General features: G+C 42.4%; 1 protein-coding gene across 1 annotated transcript in view; it reads left to right on the top strand.

Annotated features, from left to right (window-relative positions):
- GAP43 (growth associated protein 43) overlaps positions 1 to 19,723 on the top strand; it is a 57,918-nt gene that overhangs the window by 30,312 nt on the left and 7,883 nt on the right. The window contains exon 2 of the mRNA XM_082221613.1: positions 596 to 1,208. Coding sequence (XP_082077739.1) covers positions 596 to 1,208 — 613 coding nt within the window. The remainder of the gene's footprint in view (positions 1 to 595; positions 1,209 to 19,723) is intronic.

The following is a 19,723-nucleotide window of genomic DNA, read 5'->3' as shown; positions in this document are numbered from 1 at the left end:
CCAAAATCCTGAAGCTCTGGGGACGGGTCCTCTGCAGTGGTTGCCACAGTTCTGTGCTGACCATGGAAGGAAAGTGGCAGTTCAAGCCTGCAGCTCCTAAAAGCTATGGAAAGAGTGTTTTCAAAGTCTCCTTGAATGTTGCAGAGCATGGGCTGAACATATTGGTGTGGTCAGCACAGAACATCATTGTAGAGTGGCAGTTGCTATGGGAACGGTGTACTGGTGTTGAGTGACAAGCCGCTCACCTATCTTCCCTAATAAGTATAAAGTGTCTCTCTTAAGAGTTCAAATTATAATAAATATGGGATTGGCTTAGCATGTTGAATATGGAATGGAAGCCACATGCTGGATTTTCATTCTTTAATGCTGCATATTAGTAGTAACATGTTTTTCTACTATGAACTTTGCTTTTTACTGCAGTGAGGAACCATTTTACCAGGAATGAGGAAAATGAAAGCCACCTGTAATTGCTTTATGTTTGCTATGTGTGTTCTGCAATATGCTTGCCCAAACACCCTAACTAACTTTCACGGAATGTATTTGCTCGAGAGATTTCTAATCAAACCTCCCCTCTCTTTTCTTCTCCCCACAAAAGGTTGAAAAAAATGATGACATTGACCAAAAGATTGAACAAGATGGCATCAAACCAGAAGATAAAGCTCATAAGGCAGCCACCAAAATTCAGGCTAGCTTCCGTGGACACATAACAAGGAAAAAGCTCAAGGGGGAGAAGAAGGGAGATTCCCAAACTACTGATGTTGAAGCTGGTGAGAAGAAGGAGGAATTCCTCGCCAATGGCTTGGCGGATGGCAAAGCTGCTATTACAGAAGCTGCTCCAACTGAAAATGCCCTGCCTGCCGATGGCAGCAAAGGAGGAAGCACTCCAGCAGATGAGAAGCAGGGGGAGGGCACAGCTGACACTGGTTCAGAACAACCTGCCACAAAGGCCACTACTCCCGCTGCTCCGTCGGAGGAAAAGTCCGCTGCTGTTGCCGCTGAAACGGAAAGTGCCACTAAAGCTTCTACCGATAATTCACCATCCTTGAAGGCCGACGAAGCCCAAGTCAAGGAGGAACCTAAACAAGCCGAAGTGCCTGCCACTGTCACTACTGCCGTTACCCCCACTGCTGCAGAGGATGCTACTGCCAAGGCAACAGCGCAACCCCAAACAGACACAGCGGAGAGTAGCCAAACCGAAGAGAAGACAGGTACGCTAACAACAGCAAGGAAGGAAAGCTGTTTTGGAATGGAGATAGAGTGGTGATGTGTGAGCTAGGAATTGGGGATTAACATTAGGATTAAGCCACCAGTGGTCCTTCATGAGAACAGGGCAGGTGTAGCTTTAACGCAGGCAGCCATCTATCCTAAATGAAAGTTGGCAGTTGACTGGCTCTGTGGTACTGCTCCATGATAGAGGAGCCCAATTTACAGTCCTTGGGCTTTGACGTGACCAGCAAGAGATTTATCTCCCTCGCTCTCCCCTGCAAACCTCATAAGGAGATTTCACCCATAAGGAAACCAAACCTATTTTCAAACATTATGAGAGATACATTTTAAGTGTTCAAGAGAGAAGTTTCAAAAACTGGGCGCTCAAAAGATTTTGAGCCTTGTCCACCACAATAGGGTTGGGTTGGGTGTCATAACATCCCCCCAGCGACCAGATTATACCATTTATAATAAAGTTGCCATAATGTCTGGCCATTTCTGTCCATGAGTACTGCATTGCCTGATAAATCCACAACCCAGGGCAGCTGATTTGAGGGGTGATGAGAGAGCAGTAAATGGTTAGCAATTTACTTTATTGCTGTATTTATACATCCAAAAGGTGGGGAGAGGTGTTCAGGTGCCAGAATAACTTGACCAGCTTTGGGTACTGTGTGTCATGACTGGGCAGTGGGATGGAGTGTGGGGTTGAGTAGTGCAATTTACTGTTCCACCCCAGGCAGCAAACTGCCTTGGGCCAGCACAGGTTGATTTTTTTTTAGTTTATTTCATTTATTTCATAAAATGCATACACCGATTGATTGTAAATCAACAACAACCACCCTCAAAATGGTTTACAAAAGATAAAACAGTAAAATCAGAAAACTTCACAACCATACTTTTAAACCTACAGAAGTTAAAATACTGAAAACAAATTAAAAGCACCTCAACTTTCTAAGCATCTGGGTAGGCTTGTTTTTAGCAGTTGTGGAAACGTAAACAGCGTTTCCATGTGCTGCTCTGGTTTGCCAGAAGCAGCTTAGTCATGCTGGCCACATGACCCGGAAGCTGTACGCCAGCTCCCTCGGCCAATAAAGCAAGATGAGCGCTGCAACCCCAGAGTCGGTCACGACTGGACCTAATGGTCAGGGGTCCCTTTACCTTTGCTTAAAAGAGTACAGTGGAGGTGTCTGCTTGATCTCAAGAGTCACAGAGTTCCAAAGTGCGGGTGCTGCCACACTAAATGATTGAATTCTTACTAATGTGGAATGGGTATTGTGTGGCACTTGTAGTAGTGCCAATTCCACCAATCGAAGCTATTGAGTGGGCACATGCAGGATAAGACGAATGGACACAAATGGCAAAATGATAGTGGTAAGGTCAGCTGGAGGTTTGTGGTGCAAGGGTGGTAAGGGGGAGACAATAGGCTTTGGTGTGATAACCCAGAAAAGGTGGCTTATAACTGCAAAATCTGAAACCAGCATAGGAATTGTACAGGTGGGCTCTATACTAGAGACTTAAACTACTAGTGTTTCCCTCTCCCCATCTAGCTCAAGCATCCTGCTCTCAGAGTGGCCAACCAGCAGTTTTTGGGAAGCCGGCCAGCAGACCCTGAGCAAAACAACATTCACCCCACTTGTGATTCTCAACAATTATTATTTAGGGGCATGCCACACAGCAGTTATGGCTAGTAACTATTAATAGCCTTATTCTCCAAACAGCAATAAGCAAATAGTAAAATGTACAGCGTATCAGGCAGAAAGAGCAGCCAAACTGAAATGTATCCATTCTCCTTGGGTCATGTTTTCATATGGCTTGATTCCAAATGACTTCAATGGAGATGGGCCAGAGATGATTTTGAATCACAGTTTCTGCCAAATTGATCTGTAAATCTCATGGGAAAGCAATGTCTCCAGTACCATAAAGCTAGTAATCTAAAACTTTGAGTGGGATGAACTGAATAAGCAAGGACACATAGGTTATGTGTATAATAAACTTCACAATTCTGGTTGACAAGGGTAAATTATTTTCAGCAGGAACTGAGCTTTTCTTGCTGGGGCCAGGGAGAAGAAAGAGGTGGGGGAAGGGGTGGCAAAGAAGGTGCTTAGGGGCATTTTCAGTCAATAGGCATGTTGAAAGAGGCTGCAAAGCTCATTTGCTCCCATGTAGTCCAATTAATCTCCGTGGAACTGTGCCAGAGCAAATGGGCAGTGGAATATGGTCTGTGAAGAGACACTGGGTGCAGATGGCCCTTCCTCAACTATGGCAAACCTTACACAATCTTCCACTGGGTTCTGATTTAAATATTCAATTCTTTCATTTTCTGAATCAACCAATAGGCAGAGAGAGGTTTGTCTTGTAACAATTACAGTGGCGCCATACGCAAGGCAAGCATAGAAGCTTGGTAATGCCATGTATCAGTTTTGATTGTATTATGAAAGCACAGTGCCATGTATGCATTGTGTTACAATAATGCCAGTGTAACTCACTGTGAGGAGGCCAAGAAGCCTTAGGTTGCCCATGGCTTGGCTGTAAAGTTGTCACTGAACTTCTCCCTCCAGTGAAGTTTTTCATCAGAAAGATAGCAAGGGGTGGGAGGAGAGGAACAATGACAAAATAAAAAACTTAGATTCAACACCCCAGTAAAATGGCAACATCGCTAGGTAGAACTGGTTCAGCCAAACTATTCAGCATCTTACGCCCTAAATAGCTGAAAGATTGCCTCCATCCCTACAGCCTCTCTTGGGTATTAGACTCAGGAGAGGAGCTCTCTTGGTAGTTCTGTCACCCTCAGAAGTGCAGGAAATGCAGCCCAGGCTTTCTCTGTGGCAGCCCCTACATTGTGGAACACCCTCTTCATAGATATGCATCTTGCATCTTCATTATACAGTTTCAGCCATATGCTGAAGACATACCTCTTTGTCTTGGACTCTGAGAATTCAGGTATTTTTGTGGGACCCATGTCTTCTATATTTGGGTTAAACTATATAGCACTGCTTTTGCTTCAGATTGTTTTACTTGCCTTTATAATTGCATATAAATTGTTTACTTCTTTTATATTGTTTTAATTGTATTGCTGTAACCTGCCCTGGGACCTTACAGTGAAGGGTGGGTTAGAAATCCAATAAACAACAAAACAAATATTTGACAGAAATAGGGGCAAATTTGGATGCTCCTGGGCAGGCAAAACATCTTCGGGTATTTCAAGAGGAATTTCCAAGGTTCCATCTAGGATTTAACACTATACTTGAATTCCAGGCTCTTTGAACAGTTCACATGCCAGCCTGGAGTTCATGCTCCAGTTCACATAGCTGACTCAACTTATTAAAACTAAACCATGAATTCTGCAAGAAAACCTATCTTTCCTTGAACAAGTAAGAAGTTTGAGGGCTTTCCTCTACCCTTTGGCTCATGGTAGCAAAACCATTGCAAAGCCAATACAAAAAGTGATAGGATTGATTATATTAGAATGAATTGTAGGATAGTAGTGAGAAATTGATTGAGCTGATTGAGCTATTAGTGGAAAATTGATTGGGGGTTTTTTTTTGCTTGGAATTAAGCTGAGCAAAAATCAATGTTTGCTTAGCTTAATTGGCTCTAAATTAACATTGTCCAAACATTTCATAAAATTGTGAAATGAAGACAGGAATAAAAATGTGTGTGTCTACTGATGATGCCATTTTGTGGGCCCTCTTGTATACAAGGTGGAATTAAAATAGATTGGGTGAGTGAATATTCACTTTCCCTTTAAACTATAATTGAAAGGCGAGCGGGGCCACTTAACTGCTTTCATGGCACAACATGAAAAGGTGCTTGCTCACCTCATAAATGCTCCACCCTACTGTCTCCACAGTCAGATGCCTACCTTTAATCCACTTCCCACAAAGTAGATCCTTTCCTTCTCTCCCCTTAATGATCTGAGGGTGCTCTATGGTATACACCATGCATTACTCTCTAAAGGGGCCAATGACAGCTGGCTTGGAGTGTGTAAGGTGGACCTGAACTTTCGCAGGAATTTCCTGAGTCTTCATAGAGATGCCTGACACTTGCTCTAAAAATCGTTGGCATTATTATTTCAGTGAGCAAAGGCTGGTACTGTAATTGGTAGTGGAAGGCTGCCAACAAATAAATAAATCTAGTTGGCTACAAGATGGTATCATTGGCTGGCTAATTTCCAAGGCACACTTGGCTCCCACTATTACAAAAGAGTAAATGCAGGTCAGCCCACATTTTTGCAGTGGTGTTCATCTGGAATAAATTTTCCTATAGTTACTGCCTCAATCTTCTAATTCAAGGACATGATCTCATGGGTGACATTGACAGTAGACATACCCTTCCCTTTATTTGTCCTATGTTTGGGAAACCATGATGTCATCTGAAATCGAGCACTATGCAGGAATTGCCTAGTGCATCAAGTAACTGCAATAATCAAGATATTTCAGGATTTACAATTATAATAATCATTTTTATTTCTTAACATCTGGCACAACTGAGCTGGAATGTCTCTTGTGCGGGATCCATTGAAGCGATTGAAACATGCAACTTATTCTTGTAGAGATGTGGACATGCACTGATCTTTTACAAAAATGCTTGCTTAAAACTGATATTGTATAGGACAGGCATCCCCAAACTCAGCCCTCCAGATGTTTTGGGGCTACAGTTCCCATCATCCCTGACCACTGGTCCTGTTAGCTAGGGATGATGGGAGTTGTGGTCCCAAAACATCTGGAGGGCCGAGTTTGGAGGTGCATGGTATAGGAAGTCCAGGTTCCCTCTCTTCTATCCTGTAAGGATAGTCCCTACATTTGGAATTTACTCAACCTTTCTCATATAAGGATCACTGTTGAACTTGGAAAATGCAACTGCTTCCCCCTGAGGTTCAGAAAACAGCTCAGTTTATTCTGAGTTCCATTATGCTACTGATGCTATCTCGCTGTCAACTTGTGAGCCACCAGGCTACCTTGTTTGTGCACATAACTTGCACTATCTCAAGGGGTGGGATGGAGCCTTGAGGGAGCATAGGATTCTAACTTGGTTCCTCTCTTGCCACCTCACACTTCATGCTCTACCAGGATCAATGTCCTTCCAAGGCCCAAGTATCTCTGTGCTGGCATAAAGATTTTTACAGTGGCACAGTGATGTCCTCTGCCAGATCAGGAGGTGATCCTATCCTGCTGGCTGGGCATAATTTGAAGATACGATTGTTCTGAAAGTCACTGCAAAGTTATCACATATATACCATATATTACTCTAAAGCAATAAAAAGACAATTTGTGGTAGATCACCTGGCTGGAAAAGGCCAGATTATCATGTGACAATGATCTCAAGGGTTACGTAGCTATCTGAAGAAGAAAGTATGCCTCTGTACTCAGGAAAGTCAAATTATGCATGTAAAGCTGGCAAAATCTCTCTCTTTTAATGTGGCACTGTATCTTTGCTGCATTGTTTTACATTAAGGCTTTCTCTGTCTCCCCACATTCTCAGGTTGTTTTAGGGGTCTTTATATCTCAAGAACCTATGGATAACTATTCCATTCTACTTTCAGTTTCCTGGTGGACATGGATCTCTGTAGATGGTTTTCAAAATGTTTGAAAAGCTCTATTTTATTTTATACAGGATAGTGGTAAAGAGACACATTTCAGCTACTTTGGGTATCACTTGTGCATACAGGATTGAGTCGGGGAAATGTCAGTTGTAATATAAAATGTATGAAGAAATCTAGTTCTAATGTGACCATTTTATCTGAGTATTTGAAACACCGTGCTTTGTAGCTGCTATCACACTGAGCAAATTTAGTGCCTGTTCCAATTTCACTTGCATTAATCCAGAGATCTATGCACTGATTTCTATTAAGTGAGCAAACACACTGGCTCCCCTGTGATGGCAATGGAAGGATTAACTATAATGTTCAATCTAGCTATGCAATGTGTAATTTCCTTCTTCGCAAGCTCTGTATAACAAGGGCCACATGTATGTCTAAACTTGAAATCATATGCAACCTTGCATTCTCCTGTGCAATGAAATCCAGTGTGGTTTCCACAAACTCCTTGTTCTTCCCTGTTTGTTTCTGGTCAGTAATGTTTATTGGCTTTATTGCTAATTATGAATGTTTTGCAAATACTCCTTCCCTCTCATAGATTGCATTTCCACTTTTAATACTAAGGAGTGATAAGTGCTTTCCCCATATTCTGGTATTACAACTATTGCTGGGCAACCTGTGATGTTGCTGGACTTCCAGCTGCCATGATCCCTAACCATGCTGGCTGAGGGGAGATGGTTTGTTTTATTTATGAATACTTTGTATTATTTTCTGTGTATTACTGCAGCATTTTTATAATACTGTTATTGTTTAACTGAACAACATTTGTCATCACCTTGTAATAAATTTTCTGAAAAGGGGACTATACATTACTTAAGGATGGGATTCACTTAACAAACTGTGTCAGCGAAAGTCCTGCACATTGTCAGTGGCTTCTGCAATGGGGCTCCCCACTCTCCTCCTCCCATTCACTCCCCATAATTGGCTCAGGAGTGGGGTTAAGAACCCCGCCCCCAGAACCGCACATGGATGACTGTTCCATCTGGCAAGCTGCAACGCTTGTACAGACGGAACGACCGCCACAGTGCTACCTTGAATTTTACCCAGAATAATTAAACAGCATAAGGAGGTTCACAGGTTCCCTAGTCATGGCTTTGGACATTTGGCAGAAGGGCTTTCCTGGTGATTTGCTGACTGTTCCCAAGGAAGTCACATGCTTCCTCCTCGGTCCCCTTTTAAATTATGTCTCTTAATAAGGAGACACAGTACCATTTAGGCTTTCCTAAGTCAGTTTTCTGCCTGAAGTAGAGTACCAAATGATGTCACTCAGCCCATGTCTTATTCCAGCTTATTTGAGAGTTGCCAGGCACCCATTCTGTTAACTTTTAGGAATCAGGTTGAGACACATTTACTCTCTCAGCCATTTTAATTGGAAGTATGTTAAATATTGGAAGGATGCTATGTTAGCTGTTGCTTTCACATCTAATTGGCATTTAATCATCTCAAATTTTGCTGATTTTAATTGTTTAATTGTATATATTATATTGTTGTTGTTACTCAGTTTTATTGTACAATGTAAACTGCCCTGGGATAAATATTATGGGTACCATATAAAAGCCTTGACTGTCTGAATGAATGAATATTTTTAGAATATGTTATTGCAGCACGATCCCATGTCTGTTCAAAAGTAAGTCCTATTGAATGAAATGGGGCTTACTCACAGGTAAGTGAGGTTGGGATTGCAGAGTTAGTTACCATAAGTAAAGTATGCTTCACTGTAAAAATCTCATCTCTCATCACCAAGATCACCCTTAGAGAAAGCAACTCTCATTATGTAGCCCTTTTGTTCCAAAGGGGTTTTCTCATCCTCTGCTTCAAAGCCAGCTCTCATCTATTGCAAAGGGCTCCCTTTTCTTCCCCAGGTAACCTGAGCAGCAAAACAGACTTCAGCACAAAGATGGATTCTGCTTTAAAAACTACGACAACAACAACAACCAGTCAATGTCTCTAGCTTTCACATCACTGGCCAGGAGCTAGACTGATAGCAAGATAGAGATTATTTTCTAATTTCCTCCTAGGAACCTGCATATTAATTGCATCCCGGTGAGGAAATAGCTTCAAACATGCTTGTCTCTGATCAGCTCAATCAAAGTTTTTGAGAGCTAGGGATTGGGAATCTAGGTACTCTTTTAATGCAGAAGAGCCTGTAGACTGGCTGGACCCATAGAAATGTTGTCCCACAACTTCTAAATAAGGATAGTTCAGAAGTTCAGAAATCATTCTCTCTACTGCTGTTTATGCTCTGTGTCCTAAAGGGGATCTGTGCTACCCCAGGTCCTGATACTGGCTTGTGTTATTGGTGGAATGAACATGCTGCCATGTTAATCAAAATCTCTTCCAGGGAAGCGGAAAGGGGAATTGATTTTTAACTTCAGGAATCATCTGGAAATATCTTATAACATAAGATAACTTTTGCCTTTTGTCTACCCAGAGCATGCCCTCTCTTAAGAGTCGACATTTCATTTTATTTCTTGATTATACTCCAAATCTACTTTCCCTTGAACATGTTAACTGAAAATAGTAAGGTCTTGCTTAATTAAGTCTGCATTGGGATCTGGGTGGTTGTCTACAAGCTCAGTTTGCTCTGTATGGGTGACGTACTGCTTGGCTAGGCTAGTGAGAAAAACCTATGGGAGTCTGGTAAACTGGTAGACTTAGAAATTGGCAAGTGAGGCCAGGCTCTCTACACCTTGAAACTCATGTTGCTTTGTTAATTGACCTATAGGCGAGAGTTTCTGCATTTCTAGCAGTGGTGGGGAAACTTTTTCACACTTAGGGCCACGTGTCCTTCTGTGCAGCCTTTCAGGGGCCACACGCCAGTGAGCAGGGTGGGGCCAGAAGGAAAAGTGGTCAGAGCAATGAATGTAATCCCTCCACTTTGTACAGTTGGCTAGTTTCTACACACATGCACATACCCCTCCTTGTTTTTTGACTACCCCTGCCTAAAATTGTCTATGCCACAATGAAGTGGCTTTGTTCCAAGTTGAACACCACTTGCATGCTAGTCTTTGCATGTTAGATATTCAAGATCAATCTGCATTTCACAGTTTAACCAAACTGTTGATAGAGAATATACAAGGTAAGAGACTATGGGAATATTTGCCTTGAAATAATGGATAATTCTGAGTAGACATGTATAAGTTGATTAAGCTGTATATCTGCCAGAAAGTGTCAGAATGCAACTGGATTTGTTTGTGTCAGCGTATGAGTAGGGTGCCCTGGTTGGCCCATCACAATTGAGGTGATGGGCCAATCAGAACAGGTATTTCTAGCATCAGAAGGGAGAGATTTTTGAAACAATGTTGTTGTTGTTTAATTGTTTAGTCGTGTCCAACTCTTCGTGACCCCATGGACCAGAGCACGCCAGGCACTCCTGTCTTCCACTGCCTCCCACAGTTTGGTCAAACTCATGCTGGTAGCTTCGAGAACACTGTCCAACCATCTCATCCTCTGTCGTCCCCTTCTCCTTGTGCCCTCCATCTTTCCCAACATCAGGGTCTTTTCCAGGGAGTCTTCTCTTCTCATGAGGTGGCCAAAGTATTGGAGCCTCAGCTTCACGATCTGTCCTTCCAGTGAGCACTCAGGGCTGATTTCCTTAAGAATGGATAGGTTTGATCTTCTTGCAGTCCATGGGACTCTCAAGAGTCTCATCCAGCACCATAATTCAAAATTTGAAACAATAAGACCAATTAAATAACATCAGACCTGTTATAATATCAGCAATAAGATTACCAACACCTACATTTCAAGCTAGCTTCTGATAACTATATACCTGGAGAGGTTTGGCCCCACCACCACAAAATAACCCACACACCCAGCTCTTAAAAGCACAGAATTAAGCTTTGAGAAGGCAGGAGATATAATGCATTGTACAGACCCGAGAGCCTGTTGTGTACAGTTGAGAAATGGCAATGCAGTTTACAGCAGTAACACAATCCCTTAATACCAGCATCTAATAGGCTAAACATTTCAGATGAAAACCAAAAGCTGCTAGAATATCTTTTGGGATTTTGTGCTCAAAGGAACAAATCCATTAGAAAACAGTCAAGGTTATATAGGCTACACTTTGTAATGTGCATTTCCACCTGTTTCACAGCATAAAGATCCATAGCGGAACATCCCTGCTAAGTGCATCTGGGCTAAGAACATCTGTTTATGGAATAATTCACAAGTGCCTTCCAATTTGTGAATGACAGGGTCAGAAGAGTAAACAAACAAACAAACAAACAAACAAACAAACAAACAAACCAGATACTGGCCAGCAGTTATTCCAAACATCTACAGCAGCTCCATAAGGTTAGATATAGTCTTTCCATGAATACGGAAACAAGAGAGGCACATGTAGTCCTTTGTTGTATTGTATTGTATCAACTTTCAATACAAGATGAGTAAGTCCCAGTTATCCCTTTATTTTGTTAAAGCAAAAACCCACCTTATCAGAGGGGCACCATAACATCAGATTTCAGCAAAGCTACTCTAGGAGACAGGTGACTGAAAATATGGTCTCATTTTTTAGTACATTACAGGACTTCTAAGCTCCATTAGGGTCTTTCATGTGCTGAAAAATGGTTTCATAACAGATTTTGAGATTCATTTAAGAAGATACTGGGACATACAAATGCCCATGGGAAAAACTGATGAATGGCTTTGGGGTGTGAGTTGCATTGTCCACTCAGCTGGCTCTTGCCGCATCATGTAAGACTAGTATACTGTTAACAGAAGTAGCTGCTTTCTCTGTAAACCTTTTACACTGCTCCTGAAGAATGTGGACTAACTTTACAACCTTATATATACTTAGCTGAACAGAGTGGGCAATACTTTTGAATAGGCATGCATAGGATTCCACTGTTAGTCTTTTTTAAATATGGCCCCAAGACCTTCCCTCAGTAAATGGGATACTTGAAGTACCTTATGAATCTCATAAGAATAGAATAGTGTGAATTCCATGCTAACTAGATTTTAAAAATAGATTGTTTTACAGGAGAAATGCTGTAGCACTTCTACAGAACATCTGATTTGCATGTAGAAAGTCCTAGGTCCCCAGCATTTTCAGGCAGAAACCCTGGAGAGTAGCTGCCAATGAGTATAAACAATGTTGAGTTAGATGGACCAATGGTCCACTGAATTTCTGCAGAAACCTTGCAACCAAAAAGTTGTTGCCTATACCTATATTTTCTCACTAGAGCCTCTTTTGATGTATCCCTCAATTCTCTGCCCTCCCTCTTCTCAAGAGGGGCCAGAACTAATTAAATGCACCTGTTAACATGACTCAGAAGTAATTACCATGACATTTTCACACCTGGGCTTCAATGACTCAGCACAAGAGCTCACTATTCCCTCTCTGGGCTTTTGGGGGTAGCAATTAATATGTCTGGCAGAGTGGGTGTATAAGGCCATCAGATGCTAGCATTAAAACCACTGCCTTTGTGGCTGGGCATGTGGGAGTTATTCACAGAGGGAAAACAATCTAATTAAGGTTGTCTTATGGATCACTATCCTTCCACATCATTCACAGAACTCAGTTTGTGTTTTAGGGGCCAGGTCTAGGGTGACCAGGTGAAAAAGAGGACAGTGCTTGTGTACATTTACTAGTTGGGAAGAAGACTGAAACTTACACCTGCTGAAATTCCCTCTTCTGTACAGCTATTTAAAGTAAAAGAGCTTTAACCAGGCCAACCTAACTTGGGCCCAGTCTTGTAATTTCCTCCATGGGATGTTCATCAGAGCTGAACATGCCTTCCTGTTTTTCCATGTTTGGCTCAACAAGAGACAGTGCAAATTCATTCATTTCAAATTCCTTACACCTTTCACGATTTTGCTTTTTCTTCTTGAAGGACATGTTGTTTCCCTTTGAGAATTATCAGATGCAGGAAATGATCATGGTGGGTAAGAGGATTAAACCTCTTGTGCCATTGTGTATTTCCATAAGTGCTTATTGCAGTGTCTGAGGGCAGTGGTGGGTTTTCTGGGATATGCCCTTGGTAGCTGAGCTATGTGAATCATTTGATTTTGTTGAAGTTAGAGTGGGTGCATTTTGTCTGTGTCGATTTTAAACAAAGTGTGCTCATTGTGTTGTGTTCTGGTTAAAGCCGCAATCTTATTACCTCTTACTTAGGAGTAAACGATAGTGAACTCAATGGGTGTTGAAGTAGGAGGGACAGGTGCACTTCTTGAGCTAATAGTAGCATTGAAGGGAGTAAGTGTCATCATGAAAGGGTCTGAGTAGTCATGCTTAAGACTAAGTGCCACTAGAGCAGCTTTCTTCAACTGAGTACCCACCAGATGTTCTGGACTCCATTTCCCATCAGCCCCTGCCAGCATAGCAAGTTGTCAGGGATGATGGGAGTTGTAGTCCAAAAGATCTGGAGGACCTCAAGTTGTGAGAGCCTGAACTAGGGAGTAATTTTAAACCAACCAGGGTTGGCAGCTGGAGCACCAAGAGCAGAAGAACGGTAAAAATATATTTGAATGGACTTTCTCACTAACTGTAAAGGATTGGTGCTCAAACCATTACAACTACCATCACTACCACTTTTTTTCTCTGAGGAAACTTACAGTTTGCATGTACTACAGTAGTGCCCCGCAAGATGAATGCCTCGCAAGACGAAAAACTCGCTAGACGAAAGGGTTTTCCGTTTTTGCGTTGCTTCGCTAGATGAATTTCCCTATGGGCTTGCTTCGTAAGATGAAAATGTCTTGCGCTTTTTTTTAAAGCCGCTTGAAGAGGCGCAGTTGCGACGGACCGTGCTTCGCAAGACGAAAAACATCGCAAGACGAAAATACTCGCAGAACGAATTCTTTTCGTCTTGTGAGGCACCACTGTACTGAGGTCCTTGTTGTTGTTGTTGTTGTTTAGTCGTTTAGTCGTGTCCGACTCTTCGTGACCCCATGGACCAGAGCAGGCCAGGCACTTCTGTCTTCCACTGAGGTCCTACTGGAGGTTTAATGTCAGGACCCTGTAGGGAGCAATCTGTTTCTGGATGGGTAGCAGATTTCAGTCTTAAAGTATGGCATTTTTATTTATTTATTACTAAGGCACACTGACACAGAATTAACTGCTAAAAGAAAACATATTTTAACCCATTTGCATGGCAGAAGTCAAATAACTCTGAGAGCTGAAGCAACTGATTTTGACCTCTGCCATCTTAACTGCAAGTGCTGGTAATTAGTGAGGAGGTAGCTGATGCTGTGTCCTCATAAGCAATTATGTCAGTCAGTGATAATGCTTTGCATCCTTGACAAACTAATATGCTTGCACAAATATTCCTAACTTCATGTCACAGGTCTGGTCTGGTGTATCTGTTGTATGGTCCTTAACTGACACATCCTACCAAAGTGATACAATTGCAATATGTTAAACTAGAAACTATGGGACACAGCGACTAACTGGATTTTGATTTGATTATGTTAATAACGAGTGATACTTATAGTCAATCTGTCTCTCTGGTGATACACAAATGTTGTGTGATTTCTTCACTGGCATTACTGAAAACTTCATGGAGGGAGGGTAGGGAACAGCCATGAATTCTTGGTTACTTTCTTGGCCAGAGTTGGTCATTCAAGAGCAGTAAGAGACATGGCAGAGCACAGTATTCCCAAAGCATTGCACACTATGCTTTTGGCTCTGTTACTGAGCACTGTGTTGGTTTGACATTAACATTTTGGTAGTTCTAAGGGAACTTCTGACTGTTCATACCTATGTTAAGGTAGTTCCCTTTATACACAGCTGAGATACGGAAGTCATTTCCCCATTCTCCAGAAGCATGTGGATATCCCAGCCATGTGGGCATGGTTGATTGTGTGGGTCATCTTCTCTAGATCAGTGCAGTATTGGGGTGGAAGAGCCAAATGACTGGCCTATTCTTTATGGTAGCAATACACAGTGCTCAATAGCAGTGGATTGCACCAAAGTAATGTAGACCTATCGCTGCATGTGGTGTGTGTCTGTACATTTTCTGATTCCATTCCATTCAGTTTCAAAGGTCTATCAGAATCCGTTTAGTCACTGCTACCAATACTAGAATAAAGTCTGGAAAACAGCAGTATACAATATTTGAGCAGGTAGTGGGACAAGTCTTTGAATGAAGAAACAGGCACATATTGACACAGTCACCTATTAGTTCATGCTGAGATTGCTAGAGTGATGCTTGGAAAACTTGATTCTGTGAACATCTTGTGCACTTGTTTCAATTTTCTGGACCACAGGGAGTTAAATGAAGATATAACACTACTGTACTGATTTCACATCATTTCCCCCCTGCAGTGAAAAGATTTTGTGGATGGGTGGAGGTTTTGTATAAATAAAAGCAAGTTTGTATGACAAGGTATTGGACCATTGGGTTGGGATTCCCTGCTCTTTTTACATAGGAGTAACTAAACCACAGAGCCTAGCGGTTGCTGATCAGAAGGTTGGCAGTTTGAATCCCTGCGACAGGGTGAGCTCCCATTGTTTGGTCCCAGCTCCTGCCCACCTAGCAGTTCGAAAGCACGTCAAAGTGCAAGTAGATAAATAGGTACCGCTCCGTCGGGAAGGTAAACGGCATTTCCGTGTGCTGCTCTGGTTCACCAGAAGCGGCTTAGTCATGCTGGCCACATGACCCGGAAGCTGTCATGTGGCAAACGCCACCTCCCTCGACCAGTAAAGCGAGATGAGCGCCGCAACCCCATAGTCATCTGCGACTGGACTTAACAGGGGTCCCATTACCTTTAACTAGCAAGGGCTCCCCTTAATTAAGCTTGTCCTTATATCAGAAGGAGATCTCTCTGTTTATCCTCCCTCCTTATTCCTCTCAACTATGAAAACAACCTCAAATAGATTGGTCCAGTTGACTCTTCTCTTCCTGATACTTGTTGTGAAAGGAGGTCAAGCAAGCCTATCACTTGGATTGTTGGGCAATTTGCAGAGACAGGCAAAGTCATCTTGGCCACCTCCTTTATATGAGAGGTATAGGTTGGTGATGGAGCACCGTCTTTTGAAAAGCCTCAGAGCTATAGGTTACCCAGAACATCAGAAACCAGATGTTCTGGTATGCTCCTTGGAGCAACATTTTAGGCACCTATTGCACAGTATTTAGTGAGAAAATAGCAACAGTGCCATCTGCTGATAATTAAGGAACTGCATCTATTGCTCCATTCATTGAGGCCTTCAACAGTTCTCATGTTCAAACTGAATTCATTAATCAAGTAATTTTTATTATAGAAATCTTGTACACAAAAGGAAAAGGAAAAAAAGGTTGCAGTGGAAAAGCACCTGCTCCTTATGACCATGTGCTTTGTATAGCATTTAGAAAAATACAGGGTGCTGAACTTTCCTCTTGTAAGTTACAAATTGTGAGATTTTTTCCCAGAGGTGTAGCCATGTTAATCTCTTGCATTGAAACCACTTTAAAGAATTGATGTGTAAATAAGCACATGCAGTCTGCAGCCCACATGGTCTTAATATTATCATTTTAATATTGCCATAGTCATTATTGATATATTTCACCAGGAAGGCAGGTGAGAGTCAATAATAATAATAATAATAATTAATAATTTACTATTATTATATTTATACCCCACACATCTGGCTGGATTGCCCTAGCCACTCTGGGTGGCTTCCAACACATATGAAAACATAACAAAACGTTAAACATTAAAAACTTCCACTTACAGGGCTGCCTGTACCCTATGCTTTCTGCCTTTAGATTGAGTATTATACTAGCAATCTTTGATTCAGGAGACAAAATGGAACTCTAATAATTACATTAAAATGGTAACAATGGCACAGTCTCTCTCTCTTTTGTACAGAAAATGGAAAAATGGATTCTGGATGTCATTTTAACACCCATCCCAATTTTGTCATTTTCTCTTGTAGGGATCAATACCATCTCATAGCATGAATCCTTCCCCACCTCTTGTTTCCATGGCAATGCCTAGCAGTCAGGATTTTAAGGCCTACTGAAGGAGTGCCACACATACTTAGGTGACTCATAAATGGCATGCTGCTTTTTGACTATGGAGCTGGAAGACTACAACTGAAGTGGTATTTCGGGGCAAGGTCATAACTATTTGTTTGGGTCCAGCATTCATAAAGGACTGCCTCCTTTTGTATCGGCCTTCTCAGACCCTCTAAGTGTCCCTGTTTTCCAAGGACAAGTCCAAATTTACAGAAGCCATCCTGGTTTCTGATTTGATCCCAGAATGTCCCTCTTTTCCTTAGGGCATCCCTATTCTCATCCTGAGCTAAGGAGATAAGTAGCTATACAACCTTTAGAAGACATCTGAAGGCAGCCCTGTATAGTGCGGTTTTTTTTATGTTTAATTATGATTTTATATGTTGGAAGCCACCCAGAGTGACTAGGGCAGGCATGGCCAAACTTGGCCCTCCAGATGTTTTGGGACTACAATTCCCATCATCCATGACCCACCGGTCCTGTTAGCTAGGGATGATGGGAGTTGTAGTCCCAAAACATCTGGAGGGCCAAGTTTGGTCATGCCTGGACTAGGGCAACCCAGCTAGATGGGTGGGGAATAACAACAACAACAAAGTCCCTATTTTCATCAGAGAAATGTTGGAGGGTATGCCTTCCTGCTACCTAAAATCTAGTAGTGAGGCCCTTATTTGTGTCCCATAGAAGCACAGTTGGCTGTGGTAATAGGGCTTCTTAATTGGCTGAACGCAATACCTTGTCCCATGAAGTTTAGGTGGTCCATCTTTAATCATCTTCTGCTGACTATTAACGACTTTTAAAAAATCTGAAATACATGCACACACCCATAAAATGTATATTGTAGGAAGCATCCCACAGCTATTGAAGATTTCTTTTTGTCTCATTTTGGTAAACTTGTGTCCAATTCAGCTGTGTAAAAACATTGACCAGTCCTTCATGGAGTACAGCACTTGACTCTGCATTCACATTAGTACCAGTCTTCACATACATCTCTCAGAACAAATTTGAGAGTTTAAAAATAAGCACTCCAAAGGGCTAGGGGAAAAAAATCTTTGCAGAGCAACCACATGGGGTAGAAATAGCTTTTTAAACACTTGTACATGCAACATCTCCTTGCCAGCTGCCAGATGTCAACCCACAGCTGGAAACATATCCATGCCTGCAAATTCAAGCTGTGAAAAACACTTCACAGCTGTAGTTATGGTAAAGTCAGAATCCATACTTGGTAGGAATATCATGCAGGTGCTTCTGTCTGGGAGAACGGATCTTCGGAAGTCTATAACCCAACCTACCCGCACACATAAAAGCACTTAGCACAGAAAGCCTTTTTTGAATCATTTCCATCTTGGCAGATTTCAGATCCCTAATGTTTCCTGCACTCTGTGGACACACTCAAAACAACATATGCCTCAAGTGACTGTACCACAGAAGGTGAACCACATACTGAAGGGTGACGGCATGCTCATTAGAATTCACATGCTTCGACAACCAAACTGTTCTTGAAACAATTATACCATTTGCCTCTGAACTTTTCTGACTGAACTTTTCAGTGAATGTTGTTCTGCTGCATTCTGGATTCCTCCCTCTTTTTTGTTGTTGATGATGACACATTACCACAGTCTATCAGAGCTTTTTTTTTAAGGTAAAAGGCCCAAAGAATAGTGTTTGGGGTGTACCATGGTCTTAACAAGCCAAGATCTAGCACAGGGAATCGGATCTCAAATTTTAGCTGTGACCTGTGCAATGCTAAAATGTGGAACCCCCTGCCTCTCATGCAATGTTCTACAGCATTGTTGTGGCACCCCCTTTAGCATGGTGCCTAGTGTGACTGCACTGGTTGTGTTACTCTAAAACCACCTCTGGTCAAGGTTCACACAATGTACCAGAAGCAAAGGTGAGGAGACTCCACAGTCAAATAAGCAACCAGAGTTAGAGAGATATATTGCTTCCTAGACCACTACTGCTAATCCCCAGCTGCTAGTGGTAAAGGAATTTCAGGGGTAGTTTACTCATGTGTAGAACCCCTTACTCACAAACCACATGATGACTTGGGATCCATAGACGCATGCTGTGATGTCTCTCTTTATGCCAGGGCCTTTTGTTACTTGTGTTTTCATGGACCATGGGATAACTCCACCTCCTCTGACAGCTCCAAGGGCTCCTCAGCTGGTCCCACACTGAAGGGCTCCTCAAGGGAATCCACAACCTGCCCTTGACCTGTGGAGTGTCCGATTTATCCATCAAGGACTCGGCATCAGGATCAGGCATGTCAAACATTAGGAAAACATGCCTATCAGTGGAGCAGGCTGCCTCTGAAAGTGGTGGACTTGCCTTAGCTGAAAGTTTTTAAGCATAAGCTGGATGGCCACCTGTCAGGGACATGGTCATTCCATCTAGCCTTATAGATCTTGCATTGAACAAGCTCATCATCCCTGACCACTAGTCTTGCTAGCTAGGGATCATGGGAATAACAGTCCAAAAACAGCTGGAGACCCAAGTTTGGGAAACACTGGACTAGACAATCTCCAAAGTACCATCCAACTCCTATTGTCAGCAATTAGGTAGAAACACTCAAGGGAGATGGTGGGCCAGAGCACTGTCCATTCCCCCAAGTCACCACTTCTTCTCTTTTACCTCTGAGCTGCCCTCAGAGCTACACAGCTGGCCAGATTTGGCTCAGTGGCTTCCAAATGGAGATTCTTTACCTACAAGTCCTGAATGTGAGTGAATCTTTGGGTTTCATCCATGAGCCATCTCCACATACTGCACTACCTCTTTGCAGCTCCCTGCACTTCCATGCACTCCCTTACCGGCTGACTGAAATAAAACAAGCACGCTGATGAAATGTGTCTTCAGGATGATAGAACTGCTGTTGGCGGAGTGCTGTGTTAGTTCCTCTGGAGCCGGAGAGAGTGAGTGGTGGGAGGGGGAGGCAAGCATTCAACAGGGAGACCTTCCCCTCCAAATAGCCCTAAATGTACCTGACAGTCTG

This window comes from Podarcis vaucheri (genome assembly GCF_965113315.1).
Source record: "Podarcis vaucheri genome assembly, chromosome: 4".
NCBI lineage: Eukaryota > Metazoa > Chordata > Lepidosauria > Squamata > Lacertidae > Podarcis > Podarcis vaucheri.
Note: the sequence above shows the minus strand (reverse complement) of the source record. Positions and strands in the feature narration are given on the sequence as shown.